Source organism: Procambarus clarkii, chromosome 8, assembly GCF_040958095.1.
Source record: "Procambarus clarkii isolate CNS0578487 chromosome 8, FALCON_Pclarkii_2.0, whole genome shotgun sequence".
NCBI lineage: Eukaryota > Metazoa > Arthropoda > Malacostraca > Decapoda > Cambaridae > Procambarus > Procambarus clarkii.
Genome location: NC_091157.1, coordinates 16,562,166 through 16,578,842, shown reverse-complemented (window position 1 = coordinate 16,578,842; position 16,677 = coordinate 16,562,166). Strand labels below are relative to the sequence as shown.

Genomic DNA, 16,677 nt, shown 5'->3' with positions numbered 1-16,677 from the left:
TCCACAGACAAGCCTGGCACACACCAAGTGCTCCACAGACCAGCCTGGCACACACCAAGTGCTCCACAGACCAGCCTGGCTCACGGCAAGTGCTCCACAGACCAGCCTGGCTCACGGCAAGTGCTCCACAGACCAGCCTGGCTCACCGCAAGTGCTCCACAGACCAGCCTGGCTCACGGCAAGTGCTCCACAGACCAGCCTGGCTCACGGCAAGTGCTCCACAGACCAGCCTGGCTCACGGCAAGTGCTCCACAGACAAGCCTGGCTCACGGCAAGTGCTCCACAGACAAGCCTGGCTCACGGCAAGTGCTCCACAGACAAGCCTGGCTCACGGCAAGTGCTCCACAGACAAGCCTGGCTCACGGCAAGTGCTCCACAGACAAGCCTGGCTCACGGCAAGTGCTCCACAGACAAGCCTGGCTCACGGCAAGTGCTCCACAGACAAGCCTGGCTCACGGCAAGTGCTCCACAGACAAGCCTGGCTCACGGCAAGAGCTCCACAGACAAGCCTGGCTCACGGCAAGAGCTCCACAGACAAGCCTGGCTCACGGCAAGAGCTCCACAGACAAGCCTGGCTCACGGCAAGAGCTCCACAGACAAGCCTGGCTCACGGCAAGAGCTCCACAGACAAGCCTGGCTCACGGCAAGAGCTCCACAGACAAGCCTGGCTCACGGCAAGAGCTCCACAGACAAGCCTGGCTCACGGCAAGAGCTCCACAGACAAGCCTGGCTCACGGCAAGAGCTCCACAGACAAGCCTGGCTCACGGCAAGTGCTCCACAGACAGCCTGGCACACGGCAAGTGCTCCACAGACAGCCTGGCCCACGGCAAGTGCTCCACAGACAGCCTGGCACACGGCAAGTGCTCCACAGACAGCCTGGCACACGGCAAGTGCTCCACAGACAGCCTGGCACACGGCACGTGCACCACAGACAGCCTGGCACACGGCACGTGCTCCACAGACACCCTGGCACACGGCACGTGCTCCACAGACACCCTGGCACACAGCACGTGCTCCACAGACACCCTGGCACACAGCACGTGCTCCACAGACACCCTGGCACACAGCACGTGCTCCTCAGACAGCCTGGCACACAGCACGTGCTCCTCAGACAGCCTGGCACACAGCACGTGCTCCTCAGACAAGCCTGGCACACAGCAAGTGCTCCACAGACAAGCCTGGCTCACAGCAAGTGCTCCACAGACAAGCCTGGCTCACAGCAAGTGCTCCACAGACAAGCCTGGCTCACAGCAAGTGCTCCACAGACAAGCCTGGCTCACAGCAAGTGCTCCACAGACAAGCCTGGCTCACAGCAAGTGCTCCACAGACAAGCCTGGCTCACAGCAAGTGCTCCACAGACAAGCCTGGCTCACAGCAAGTGCTCCACAGACAAGCCTGGCTCACAGCAAGTGCTCCACAGACAAGCCTGGCTCACAGCAAGTGCTCCACAGACAAGCCTGGCTCACAGCAAGTGCTCCACAGACAAGCCTGGCTCACAGCAAGTGCTCCACAGACAAGCCTGGCTCACAGCAAGTGCTCCACAGACAAGCCTGGCTCACAGCAAGTGCTCCACAGACAAGCCTGGCTCACAGCAAGTGCTCCACAGACAAGCCTGGCTCACAGCAAGTGCTCCACAGACAAGCCTGGCTACCTACCTACCTTGAGGTGCTTCCGGGGCTTAGTGTCCCCGCGGCCCGGTCGTCGACCAGGCCTCCTGGTTGCTGGACTGATCAACCAGGCTGTTAGACGCGGCTGCTCGCAGCCTGACGTATGAGTCACAGCCTGGTTGATCAGGTATCCTTTGGAGGTGCTTATCCAGTTCTCTCTTGAACACTGTGAGGGGTTTGCCAGTTATGCCCCTTATGTGTAGTGGAAGCGTGTTGAACAGTCTCGGGCCGAGCTCACAGCAAGTGCTCCACAGACAAGCCTGGCTCACAGCAAGTGCTCCACAGACAAGCCTGGCTCACAGCAAGTGCTCCACAGACAAGCCTGGCTCACAGCAAGTGCTCCACAGACAAGCCTGGCTCACAGCAAGTGCTCCACAGACAAGCCTGGCACACAGCAAGTGCTCCACAGACAAGCCTGGCACACAGCAAGTGCTCCACAGACAGCCTGGCACACAGCAAGTGCTCCACAGACAGCCTGGCACACAGCAAGTGCTCCACAGACAGCCTGGCACACAGCAAGTGCTCCACAGACAGCCTGGCACACAGCAAGTGCTCCACAGACAGCCTGGCACACAGCAAGTGCTCCACAGACAGCCTGGCACACAGCACGTGCACCACAGACAGCCTGGCACACAGCACGTGCTCCACAGACACCCTGTCACACAGCACGTGCTCCACAGACACCCTGTCACACAGCACGTGCTCCACAGACACCCTGTCACACAGCACGTGCTCCAGACACCCTGTCACACAGCACGTGCTCCACAGACACCCTGGCACACAGCACGTGCTCCACAGACACCCTGGCACACAGCACGTGCTCCACAGACACCCTGGAACACAGCACCTGCTCCTCAGACAGCCTGGCACACAGCAAGTGCTCCACAGACAGCCTGGCACACAGCAAGTGCTCCACAGACAGCCTGGCACACAGCAAGTGCTCCACAGACAGCCTGGCACACAGCAAGTGCTCCACAGACAGCCTGGCACACAGCAAGTGCTCCACAGACAGCCTGGCACACAGCAAGTGCTCCACAGACAGCCTGGCACACAGCAAGTGCTCCACAGACAGCCTGGCACACAGCAAGTGCTCCACAGACAGCCTGGCACACAGCAAGTGCTCCACAGACAGCCTGGCACACAGCAAGTGCTCCACAGACAGCCTGGCACACAGCAAGTGCTCCACAGACAGCCTGGCACACAGCAAGTGCTCCACAGACAGCCTGGCACACAGCAAGTGCTCCACAGACAGCCTGGCACACAGCAAGTGCTCCACAGACAGCCTGGCACACAGCAAGTGCTCCACAGACAGCCTGGCACACTGCAAGTGCTCCACAGACAGCCTGGCACACTGCAAGTGCTCCACAGACAGCCTGGCACACTGCAAGTGCTCCACAGACAGCCTGGCACACTGCAAGTGCTCCACAGACAGCCTGGCACACTGCAAGTGCTCCACAGACAGCCTGGCACACTGCAAGTGCTCCACAGACAGCCTGGCACACTGCAAGTGCTCCACAGACAGCCTGGCACACTGCAAGTGCTCCACAGACAGCCTGGCACACTGCAAGTGCTCCACAGACAGCCTGGCACACTGCAAGTGCTCCACAGACAGCCTGGCACACTGCAAGTGCTCCACAGACAGCCTGGCACACTGCAAGTGCTCCACAGACAGCCTGGCACACTGCAAGTGCTCCACAGACAGCCTGGCACACTGCAAGTGCTCCACAGACAGCCTGGCACACTGCAAGTGCTCCACAGACAGCCTGGCACACTGCAAGTGCTCCACAGACAGCCTGGCACACTGCAAGTGCTCCACAGACAGCCTGGCACACTGCAAGTGCTCCACAGACAGCCTGGCACACTGCAAGTGCTCCACAGACAGCCTGGCACACTGCAAGTGCTCCACAGACAGCCTGGCACACTGCAAGTGCTCCACAGACAGCCTGGCACACTGCAAGTGCTCCACAGACAGCCTGGCACACTGCAAGTGCTCCACAGACAGCCTGGCACACTGCAAGTGCTCCACAGACAGCCTGGCACACTGCAAGTGCTCCACAGACAGCCTGGCACACTGCAAGTGCTCCACAGACAGCCTGGCACACTGCAAGTGCTCCACAGACAGCCTGGCACACTGCAAGTGCTCCACAGACAGCCTGGCACACTGCAAGTGCTCCACAGACAGCCTGGCACACTGCAAGTGCTCCACAGACAGCCTGGCACACTGCAAGTGCTCCACAGACAGCCTGGCACACTGCAAGTGCTCCACAGACAGCCTGGCACACTGCAAGTGCTCCACAGACAGCCTGGCACACTGCAAGTGCTCCACAGACAGCCTGGCACACTGCAAGTGCTCCACAGACAGCCTGGCACACTGCAAGTGCTCCACAGACAGCCTGGCACACTGTAAGTGCTCCACAGACAGCCTGGCACACAGCAAGTGCTCCACAGACAGCCTGGCACACACCAAGTGCTCCACAGACAGCCTGGCACACACCAAGTGCTCCACAGACAGCCTGGCACACACCAAGTGCTCCACAGACAGCCTAGCACACACCAAGTGCTCCACAGACAGCCTGGCACACTGCAAGTGCTCCACAGCCTGACACAGCAAGTGCTCCACAGACAGCCTGGCACAGCAAGTGCTCCACAGACATCCTGGTACACAGCAAGTGCTACACAGCCTGACACAGCAAGTGCTCCACAGACAGCCTGGCACACAGCAAGTGCTCCACGGACACCCTGGCACACAGCAAGTGCTCCAGACAGCCTGGCACAGCAAGTGCTCCACAGACAGCCTGGCACACAGCAAATGCTCCACAGACAGTCTGGCACACAGCAAATGCTCTACAGACAGTCTGGCACACAGCAAGTGCTCTACAGACACTCTGGCACACAGCAAGTGCTCCACAGACAGTGGCACAGCAAGTGCTCCAGACAGCCTGGCACACAGCAAGTGCTCCACAGACAGTCTGGCACACAGCAAGTGCTCCACAGACAGTCTGGCACACAGCAAGTGCTCCACAGACAGTCTGGCACACAGCAAGTGCTCCACAGACAGTCTGGCACACAGCAAGTGCTCCACAGATTGACAGTTGAGAGGCGGGACCAAAGAATCAGAGCTCAATCCCGGTAAGCAATAGGCGAGTACAGACAGCCTAGCACAAGTGTTTCAGTCATCAAACACAGCAAAGTGTTTCAGTGTCAGTTTAACATAGCAAGTCTGTAGTGTTAGTGTATCACCATTTTTTTCAGTTTAGAATAACAAGGGTGATAGAATCAGTATAGCACGATAGCTCACCAATGTCATCATTGTCAATCTTGCATGGCACGGGTATATATAGTATCAGTCTAATATAGCTAAGACGTGTCAAAGTCAGTCTAGCTCAGCAAGGCATTAAGGCGTCCTTGTCAGTTTGGTGTCAATTTAGTTGAATGTGTTCTGAGCGTTGTGAAGATGCAACACTGATCAAGTGTAGTAATTAAAGCGTGGATTTACACTCTTGCAGAGTCGTCTATACTAAGGGTTCTTAATGTCTAGTGTTGTGCAGTGAGGGGAAGTGAGGGGGGGATATGTCACTAAGTCAGGACACATCAGGATATAATGTATGTTGCGTGCTTGCCCCTGGTGACAGTCCCGGCCATGACCTGGGAAGTACAGCTCTCGAAATAGTGTTTACCTGTAACTGGAGACCATCAGTCTATGCAGCTTCACACTTTAAAACAAATAATCTTGAACCACTCACCTAGAGACCGTGGTGTTGGCGGATGCTGAGCAGCGACTGTTGATGCGTGCGGTCGTGGCTGATGCTGAGCTGCGACTGTTGAAGCTTGTGGTGGTGGTGGATTCTGAGTAGCGACTGTTGAAGCGTGTGGTGGTTTTAGGTGCCGAGTAGTGACTGTTGAAGCTTGTGGTGGATTCTGAGTAGCGACTGTTGAAGCGTGTGGTGGTGGCGGGTGCTGAGTAGGGGCTGTTGGAGTGTGTGGTGGTGGTGGATGCAGAGTAGCGGCTGTTGAAGTGTGTGGTGGTGGCGGGTGCTGAAGAGCGACTGTTGAATCGCCTGGTGGCAGGTGCTGAGTAGCGGTTGCTGACGCGATTGCTTTGTGGCGACTGTTGATACATGTTGTGGCCGCGGGTGTTGGGTAGCGACTGATGAAGGTGTGATGGCCGCGGGTGCTGGGCAGCGACTGATGAAGGTGTGATGGCCGCGGGTGCTGGGCAGCGACTGGCGAAGGGGTGGTAGCCGCGGGTGCTGGGCAGCGACTGGCGAAGGTATGGAGGCCACGGGTGCTGAGCAGTGACTGGTGAAGACGTGGAGGCCGCGGGTGCTGGGCAGCGACTGGCGGTGTGGTGGCCGCGAGTGCTGGGCAACGACTTTTTTATTGGGGGGGGGGGGGGAGTAAAGAGGAAGGAGAGGCATAGGTGAAGGGAAGTTTTAGAAGTGGGGAAATACAGTGAGAAATACGAAGCAGGGGGGGCTGTCCGCCTTGCTGACACGATGTGTGGGTGTTGGCAGCTAAGCTAAGCTTGCTCTCTCTTGTCAGGGAGCTGTGAGTGTGTGAGGGGGTTACACCATATATAGATGTCTATACATGAATACTGCGTAGCATTCATCTATGTACACACCGATGCTTCCACGCATGTTGTTTTGTTCAAGGCTATTTATTATTATTATTATTATTATTATTATTATTATTATTATTATTATTATTATTATTATTATTATTATTATTATTATTATTATTATTGTTATTATTTATTTATTTATTTATTTATTTATTTATTTATTCATACACATATATACATGTATACTTATATACATATACTTATACACATCTATATACATATAAACATACATACATATACACATTTTTCACAACTAGGTGAAAAAAACATACCTACTCGATTTTTTCCAATTATTGGGGAAGGATTTCTGGTCAGTATTTCATCTGGAAATTATGTACTATGTGGGGCGGGGCGTCTCATCTTGGAGAAATCTTTCTAACATTGGGTCCTCTAACATTTCCATGGTATTCTACACCCTGATGGCTTGGTGCTGTAGTCTGATGTTTAGTGGCTGTATGTTCAGGAGTTCATGGAGCTCCTTGATTGTCTGATCATATGGTAGACGGTGTTTTGCTACTCTCCTTAGTGCCTAATTTTGCACTGCTTGCAGTTTCTGCATGTTAGTCTGTAGTTGTTTAGTCTGCCTTGCAGACTAAACAACTGCAAACTTGCAGAAGTTTGAGAAGGTACAAAATAAAGCCATGAGAATAATCCCAAGAGTATTCTCATGACCCAAGAAATACTATTACTCAGATAATGATATGATTGAACTTACGGAGTATTGGGGACAGAATTTCAGAGATAAATGAAGCTTCGGTGATTAGACTAATGAGAAGCGAGGTAACTAATGAATTAACCCTTTCGCTTCAAAGTGGGAAGAAATGAATAATGCATGTGAAAGCATAATAAGATCCTTATGTTCTAATGTTACAAAATATGATTAACAATTAATTAATTAACACCAACATGGAACGAATACAAACTAGATGCAGTAATTTTTCCCTCTATGTTCCCAGACTCTGAACTTTGCTGCGGTTTGCCAATTCATTGATAATCGAGGCGTCTTATCCACACCCTCCCCACATTTTAAGTCACTGAGAAACAATATCTCCTTAGTCAGAGACCCCCAACATTTTGTAATTTCTTCATACTCAACACTCGTAAATAGGTAAAGAGGAGATCTTACAAAAGGCCTTCTGCAATTTAATTTCTTATGTTCAATATGCAATCTTAGAAAATGAACTTTGAAAATGGGGAACAGTATGGAAATCCGTCATTAAGGTAAACGGGCTTAATGTGGGAAGATGAATGCACCTGTGCTGGTTGCTGGGGTAACGGAAAACACCCCAGACGGAAGGCGGCCTTTTAATCCCCTGGAGCGAAACTTCCAGCGAGCAATCACTAGCCAGGTTAACAGAAAAAAACCCAAAAGGGTAGCGGCCTTTTAATCCCCTTTAACGAAATTTAAAGGGACTATAGAAGGCTAACAATCACACGCTAGGGTATCGAAAAACACCCTAGACGGGTGCAGGCTTTTTAATTTATCCCCCTTGAGCGAAATCTGCTAAGCCAAATCACGCCCGTCTAATCTCCACGGAAAAAAATCACGACTTATTGACCAACCTTCGACATCCACGGGAAAAAATCACGACTCATTGACCGACCTTCGAAAAAAGCAGAAGGGTTGGTCAATGAGAAGTGAGGGATAACTCGTAGACTGGCCATTTTGCTTTTTTTCCCAAGCCGGTGTATGAGTCGTGATTTTTTTTCCGTGAAACATCGTTGGCCGGTCATTAAATCGTGATTTTTATCCGTGGATGTCGAAGGCTGGTCTATGAGTCGTGATTTTTTCCTGTGGATGACCGAAGGCGGGTCTATAAGTCGTAATTTTTTACCATGGTTTTCAACGGCCGGACTTTGCATGGCCCTTGATGTCCACCAAGGGGTGCAGACACTCAGACACCATCAGCCTCATCCAACACGACCAGCCTTCTCCAACACCACCAGCCTCCTCAACACCATCGGCTTCCTACAACACCACCAGCCTACTCCAACACCACCAGCCTCATCCAACATCACCAACCTCCTCAGACACCACCAGCCTCCTCCAACACCACCAGCCTCCTCAGACACCTCCAGCCTCCTCCAACACCACCAGCCTCCTCAGACACCACCAGCCTCCTCCAACACCACCATCCTCCTCAGGCACAATCAGCCTCCTCCAACACCACCAGCCACCTCCAACACCACCAATCTCCTCCGACACCACCAGCCTCCTCATGTAACAGTGCAAGTAATTTGCACTCTCTCATGTATAATTGTGAATTATAATTGTGGGTGGATGTGTGTATGTGTGCATGTGTGTGTGTGTTGGCGAGGAGGAGAGCGGTACTAGGGAGGTGTTAACTAGCTTCAATCTGCTGACATATGGGAGTACGTAACAAAGAGGGCCTTGTGTACTGCAGGACCCGCCTGGGTCCTATAAGGGTTAGTTTTGCTTCTCAAGCCTTATTTGGGCATGAGGAAGAGTGTACACAGCTTCCCCCACGTTGGGGGTGGCTGGTAGATTCAGTTAGCAACCGCCTTGCACAGAGAGAAGGAGACCAGCCAGTCTTCCCACCCTGACGGGTGACACCCCCAGGCACCCTCAGGGTGTATCCGTCTGAGTTGTGAGGTAAGAGTGTCAGTAATGCATTGTCTTGATTGGGTGTCTTAGTGTTGACGAGCTAGTGGAGTCTGAACCATTTAGCCATGTATGGTGTGGGTGTGTATGGAGTGGCCGGTGATTCCCCCCCCTTTTAATTTGGTCAATATTGTGTTAAATAATAGAATGTCAAAGTGTTAAATATCAATTGCTGGTAAATGAAATAATTTGGTAATAAACATCTATGTGTAGAATAACAAACTTGACTTTTGTTCAGTCCTCTTTTTGAATCAATGTCCCCTCAAGTAAGAGTTAAGGCCAGAGAGATATCTAGATGAACACGTGAGAGATAACTAAATTAAGCAGTGTTCCTGTCGCATTGTTTAAGTGGAAGTGATATTAGATTCAATGACAGGTGGTGGCAGCAAACTTCAGAACATCTTAGAGTAATAACATCATAGAATATAGATAGAATAAATCAGTCTACTCTCCCTACTCTACTTATTCCTCCTACATCACTCAACTCCTCATCCTTTCATTCTCTCTCTCTCCTGCCTCCCCTCTCCCTGTTTTCTATTCCCGCTCGCCTCTTCCCCACCTCAGTCGTTTCTGCGGAAAGTCTCACCTCTCTAATGTGTGTAGAAACAGACTTAATCTGGGTGAGAAAATAGTTCCCAGATGCTGCAACTGTGGAGGCGTTCACAATGCCAGCTCAGCTGTGTGTAGCAAGAGGCCGAGTATGGGTGTTATCCGGCCGGTGAATGTTACAGAGCAAGCAAGAGCTCTTACCCAGACACCGGGAGCACAGCAAAACAGTCTGACCCAAACAGCACCAGTGAACCGGACGAATGCGTGGGTAAAGGAGTCACCTTTACTTCGTCAGGCTCAAGCAACAAGCAGCCACGCCACCACTCAGGACTCCGGCAGTGACAATGTAACGGTGAGTGAAGTGGCTACTGTGGCTCAGAAAGAGGGTCATAATAATATGGTCAAGGAGGTGTGGGCTGAACTAAGAAAAGTTGGTGAGTTCCTCCAAAATCTTGGGCAGAGAATCGAGTCCATCGAGGCGAAATTAAACGTTCAGGAGGTCAAGGAAATTCACAAAACTGTGAAGGAAAATCAGGATATAGTGGTTGAGGGCAATAATGAAATATTGAGTGATGAAATGAAGGAAAGTGAAGTGTGTGTGAATGATGGTAGTCGTAGTGAAAGGAAGAACCCTATAATTACACATAAAATGAAGGAATCATTTGGGCCAATAATGGACGTCACAGGGCTGAAAAAATCTCTTGAGAATCGCAATGTCGCTTCTACTGGTGAACTTGGGAGGAGGTGGGAGATGTTATGCAAGATATGGCTATCATTTAGTGAATTTATTGGGGATGACTTAGGCAGTGAATTGATTAATAATGGATCACCCTAGACTGAAAGTTTTGTCATGGAATGTTAATGGTTTAAGAAACAGGGTTACAGATGTTCATTGTTATGTGATGGGAAATGATATTGATGTTGTAGCTCTCCAGGAGACAGGGGATAGGAATGAAGGCTTATTGAAATTAAATGGTTATAAAGGGTTTCACCTCTTCGCCGCAAATAACATCAGAGGAACGTCGATTTATGTAAAGAACTCCATACCAGCAGAGTTAGTAGAACCGCCATCAAAAACGCAAGGTATAGAGAGTGTCTGTGTTAAATTATCATTAAGGGACGGGGAATTTATTGTAGTTAATTTGTATGTATCCAGGAACTGCTTCGACGCTAACTATCTATCTGACTGCATTTATACTGATCCTTCACTGGTCATTGGGGACCTTAATGCTCGGCACTCAAGCCTTGGGACAGTGGGTAGCATTAGTACTAATGGGGTCAAGTGGTTACAGTTTCTACAAGATCATCCAGATACCTGTCTATTGGGAAACAATGAACCAACTCACATCAGGGGAGGACGGCTTGACTATGCCTGCATTTTAAACTCTCAGGGGATTATGGGGGAGGCTCGGGTTGTTCGGGAACTACTTAGTGACCACTTTGCCTTGAACATTGAATTACCACTGGGGAAAAAACAAGTCCACTTTCAAAGGAAAAGGCTAAATATTAATAAAGATATGAAAAATTATTTTATTCAAAATATGGGAGATTGGTATCAACAATACACGCCGCTCTGCGTTAATAGTTTTTACGAGGATATGGTCGAGAACATAGAGAAATTAGTACAGAGGGAAAATAACGGGGGCAGGGGAAGCAAGACGCATGGACCTAAGAAATTTAAATATTCCAATGATCAGCAAGTCAAGGGGTGGGAGAGAATGCTACGGAGTGCACATAAAGAATGGTTAAAAAATGGAATGAGGGATGAAGAGAAAAATACAATGTTGGAAGTGGCTAGGGAATGCAGTCAGGTGAGGAAGGAGGCGCGGGACAGATACTGGCAAGACTTTGCTCAGTCCATTGGTAATACTAAGAACCTTAAAGACATTTGGAGAGCAGTAAATAAAGTCAGGGGTTGTAAGACCAAATTCATTGCTCACTCAGATCCAGGGAAGGTTGCTAATGAGTTAGTAGATAAATGGGCTAGTGCTGCTGGTATGGAGTCCTTACCTGCAGACACGAGAGTCACCATTGAGTCATGGGAAAATATTAGAAATGGAGTAACTTTATGTGCCTTAAATACAAGGTCTATAACATGCACTGAGATAACTCACGATGAGCTACTGGATGCTATAAAAAGTGGAAGCTCTACTGCTCCCGGGAAAGATGGAGTAACGTATGACATTCTTAATTATTTAGCCGGTATGAAACCTAGTCCCTTACTTGATTTGTTTAATATGAGTTATAGAGAGGGAAAGTTGCCAAGAAAATGGAAAGAGGCTGTCATCATTCCTATCCCTAAGTCAAACGGAGGCTACAGACCTGTCTCCTTAATATCCTGCTTTTGTAAAATGATGGAAAGGATTTTGTTAAATAGGCTACTCTACCTTGTAGGTGATAACATGTCCAGTAATCTCTTTGGTTTTATCAAAGGCAAAAGTACTGCGGATTGTCTCTTAAAGTGTTTGTCTAATATGGATGACAATTGTAGAGTTTTTGTTGATCTACAAGGAGCATTTGATAAAGCCAATGGGGAAGTAATCTTATACGAATTAGCCAATCTGGGAATAACAGGGAAATTGCTACACTGGATAAGGGATTATCTACAAGGCAGAAAAGGTCAGGTGTATTATCAGGGATACATGTCTGAGGAACGGAGGTTTCAGTTAGGTACCCCACAAGGGGGAGTATTAAGTCCCACCTTATTCAATGTATTAATAAACAGATTAGCATCAGAGATGTATCCTCCAGGGGTCACGACGATCATATATGCTGATGACATTCTTATACAAGGCACTTCCGGGAACAAAATTCAAACTGCTCTTAACATACTTGGTACAACCTGTCACAAGTTAGGCTTAGTTATAAATGCAGATAAAACCAAATATGAGTATAGGAAACGAAGAAATATAACACTTACTCTAAATGGCGTGGAACTGAGCCGTGTTCAGAAGTACAAGTATCTGGGCATGTATGTTGGATACACATGTGAGAGTAAAAATGCTGAAATAAATCATATCAGCACCTTATGTAAAGCCCGTCTGCATCCTCTAAAAGCACTGGCTTTTTCTGGTAAAGGTGTTGGGGTACCTATCTTACGGATGTTATACATAAGCACTGTTCGGTCCCTGATAGACTACGCAGCACCCGTTTTGTCTTACACAGGCCAAGGCAGAATTAAAAAAATAGAGCTGATACAGAACGAGGCTATGAGGATTATTCTTGGATGTCAAAGAAATGCAATGATTGAAATAATGAGAATGGAATTAAATTTACAGAGTGTGTGTGATAGAGTCCGTGACATTAACACTAGAGTAGCTATTCGTTTCATGCGGAGAAAAGGAGGGGATAAGTTGTTTGAGAGCGTTCAGACCTGCTTGAGTGACGTACACACTTCCAGGAAACTGAGGGAGACACGCTACACGAGGGGATTAGCTCATGACCTCAGGGAATACGATGTACTTGACTGCTGTAAACCCTCTCAACAGTGTAATATGTCTGCTCCCTGGAAAGTACAGAAAATAGACGTCGAAATTGTACCCCTCAAGGTGAAAAAGATTCATCATGAACCGGGACAATTACGGTGTTTGTATGGAAGCATGATATCTCGGTTACCAAGAGGCAACAGTTTACATGTATATTGCGACGGGTCGGTGGCGGAGGATGGCAGGGCAGGGTGTGGTGTCCTAATAAGGGAATATACGGAGTTTGGGACTGTGGACAGGATAATTGAACTCCGGCTTAGTAATTATATATCATCTACACAAGCTGAACTGCAGGCCATTCTGGCGTGTTTGGAGGAAGTACGTCATGACGACAAAAATGTTTTTGTATTTGTCGATAGCCGAGGAGCACTGGAGTCCTTAAACAGTCGAAACCCAGTCTTCATGTCTATAGTTGAGGATTGTAAGAGAAGAATAACTGAGATACAGCTGAAAGGTCATAGTGTGAAATTCATGTGGATTCCATCTCATGTTGGAATAGTGCTCAACGAGGTGGCGGATGACTTGGCCAAACGTGCCACATCAAAACCACAAATGGACATTGAATGTGAATTCACAATGAGACAAATAAGAAGCAAAATCAGAAATATTCAGGCACAGGCAGGAGTGGAGAGGAGAGGGATAATGTATGAGAGAAGTCTAACCATGCAACACTACATGTATGTGAGTCAAAACACCCATTTCACTTATGGTAAAAGGAGAAATGCTTGGAGTGACTCTGTGTACATGCGGCTCAGCCTTGGGTACAAATATTACTGGGAATATGGGATAGGTGTTCATGATAATTACACGAAGTGTAAACTATGTGGTATGTTAAGGTCTCACACCCTTGCCCATTATGCTCTTGATTGTCCGTTGATTAATGTATATAGAAACACTGAGATAAGGACTGTTCCTGAGCAAATAGCCTGGATGTGTCACAAAGGAAAGGTTGATGATATTCTTGAGAGATATAAGAATTTTGCACCAAGACTGTAATATTTTGTTGAATTATCCGTATAACTAGGTCATAAAAGTATTTGTGTACGTCTGATACCATACTACTTGTGAAGGAGGAAATGTACATGATTATCTCTCAGAATGTTTGGTAACAGGTTTATTGTGTGTGATGTGTGTCTATGTATGTACTAACACGTTGTACTGAACGGGGTGAGAATAGCTTGAGCTACCTCATCCCTTTGTGTGTATTTTACCTCAATAAACTTATTTCAATTTCAATTTCAATTTCAACCTCAGTTCCTGCCTCAACCTACCCCCATGTTCTATCCACCCATCCCTCCTCCTCTTTCCTCCTCTCCTCCTTCTACCTTTACTTTGCTTTACTTGACATTTACTAATATCACTATACACCCCCCGCCCCCCCCCCCCCTGTTACACTCAGATGCCACCAGCTCCCTCCAACACTACCAGCCTCCTCCAACACCTCCAAACTTCTCCAACACCACCAGCCTCCTCAGACAACACCAGCCTCCTCCAACACCACCAGCCTCCTCTAACACTGCCAGCCTCCTCCAACACCACCAGCCTCCTCCAACACCACCACCCTTCTCCAACACCACCAGCCTTCTCCAACACAACCAGCCTCCTCCAACACCACCAGCCTCCTCTAACACTACCAGCCTCCTCCAACACCACCACCCTCATCAGACACCACTAGCCTCTTCCAACACTACCAGCCTCCTCCAACACCACCAACCTTCTCCAACACCACCAGCCTCCTCCAGCACAACAAGCCTCCCACAATGCCACCAGCCTCCTCAAACACCACCAGCCTCCTTCAACACCGCCACCTTCCTCAGACACTATTAGCCTCCTCCAACACCACCAGCCTCCTCCAACACCACCAGCCTCATACAACACCACCAGCCTCATACAACACCACCAGCATCCTCAGGCACAATCAGCCTCCTCCAACACCACCAGCCTCATACAGACACCACCAGCCTCCTCCAACACCACCAGCCTCCTCCAACACCACCAGCCTCCTCCAACACAACCAGCCTCCTCCAACACCACCAGCCTCCTCCAACACAACCAGCCTCCTCCTATACCACCAGTCTCCTCCAACATCACCAGCCTCCTCCAACACCACCAGCCTCCTAAGGCACAATCAGCCTCCTCCAACACCACCAGCCTCATACAGACACCACCATCCTCCTATACCACCATCCTTCTCCTATACCACCAGTCTCCTCCAACACTACCAGCCTCCTCCAACACCACCAGCCTCCTCCAACACCACCAGCCTCCTCCAACACCATCAGCCTCCTCCAACACCACCAACCTCCTCCAACATTACCATCCTCCTCCAAAACCACCAGCCTCCTCCAACATCACCAGCCTCCTCCAACACAACCAGCCTCCTCCAACACCACCAGCCTCGTCTAACACTACTAGCCTCCTCCAACACCACCAGCCTCCTCAGAGACCACTAGCCTCCTCCAACACCACCAACCTTCTCCAACACCACCAGCCTCCTCCGACACAACAATCCTCCCAGAACGCCACCAGCCTCCTCGAACACCACCAGCCTCCTCGAACACCACCAGCCTCCTCCAACACCACCAGCCTCCTACAACACCACCAGCCTCCTACAACACTACCAGCCTCATACAACACCACCAGCCTCATACAACACTACCAGCCTCATACAACACCACCAGCCTCCTCCAACACCATCAGACTCCTCCAACACCACCAGCCTCCTCAAACACCACAAGCCTCCTCCAACACCACCAGCCTCCTCAGGCGCAATCAGCCTCCTCCAACACCACTAGCCTCCTCTAACACCACCAACCTCCTCCGACACCACCAGCCTCCTCCAACACCTCCAACCTTCTCCAACACCACCAGCCTCCTCAGACACCACCAGCCTCCTCCAACACCATCAGCCTCCTCCAACACAAACAGCCTACTCAGACACTATCAGCCTCCTCCAACACAACCAGCCTCCTACAACACCACCAGCCTCCTCCGACATCACCAGCCTCCTGCAACACCACCAGCCTCATACAACAACACCAGCCTCATACAACAACACCAGCCTCATACAGCACCACAACCTCATACAACACCACCAGCCTCCTACAACACCACCAGCCTTATGCAACACCACAAGCCTCCTCAGACACCACCAGCCTCATACAACACCACAAGCCTCCTACAACACCACCAGCCTTCTCCAATATCACCAGCCTCCTCCAATACCAAAAGCCTCCTACAACACCACCAGCCTCCTACACCACCACCAGCCTCCTCCAACATCATCAGCCTTCTCCAACACCATCAGCCTCATTCAACACCACAAGCCTCCTTCAACACCACCAGCCTCCTACAACACCACCAGTCTCCTCCAACACCATCAGCCTCCTCCAACACTACCAGTCTCTTCCAACACCATCAGCCTCCTACACCACCACCAGCCTCCTCCAGCATCATCAGCCTCCACCAACACCACAACCCTCCACCGCCACCACCAGCCTCCAACAACACTACCAACCTCCTCCAACACCACCAGCCCCCCCTCCAACACCACTAGTCTCCTCCAACACCAGCCTCCACCAACACCACCAGCCACCTCCAACACCATCAGTCTCCACCATTTCCACGAGCCTCCTCCAACACCACCAGCCTCTTCCGACACCACCAGCCTCCTACAACACCACCAGTCTCCTACAACACCACCAGCCTCCTACAACACCACCAGCCTC

General features: G+C 50.0%; 1 protein-coding gene across 1 annotated transcript in view; it reads right to left on the bottom strand.

Moving 5' to 3' along the window:
* LOC123759580 (uncharacterized) overlaps nt 1–6,017 on the bottom strand; it is a 75,139-nt gene extending 69,122 nt beyond the window's left edge. Inside the window, exon 1 of the mRNA XM_069317322.1 lies at nt 5,412–6,017. Within this exon, the coding sequence (XP_069173423.1) occupies nt 5,412–5,788 (377 nt within the window). The 5' untranslated portion in view covers nt 5,789–6,017. The remainder of the gene's footprint in view (nt 1–5,411) is intronic.
* Between the last annotated feature and the right edge of the window lie 10,660 nt (nt 6,018–16,677).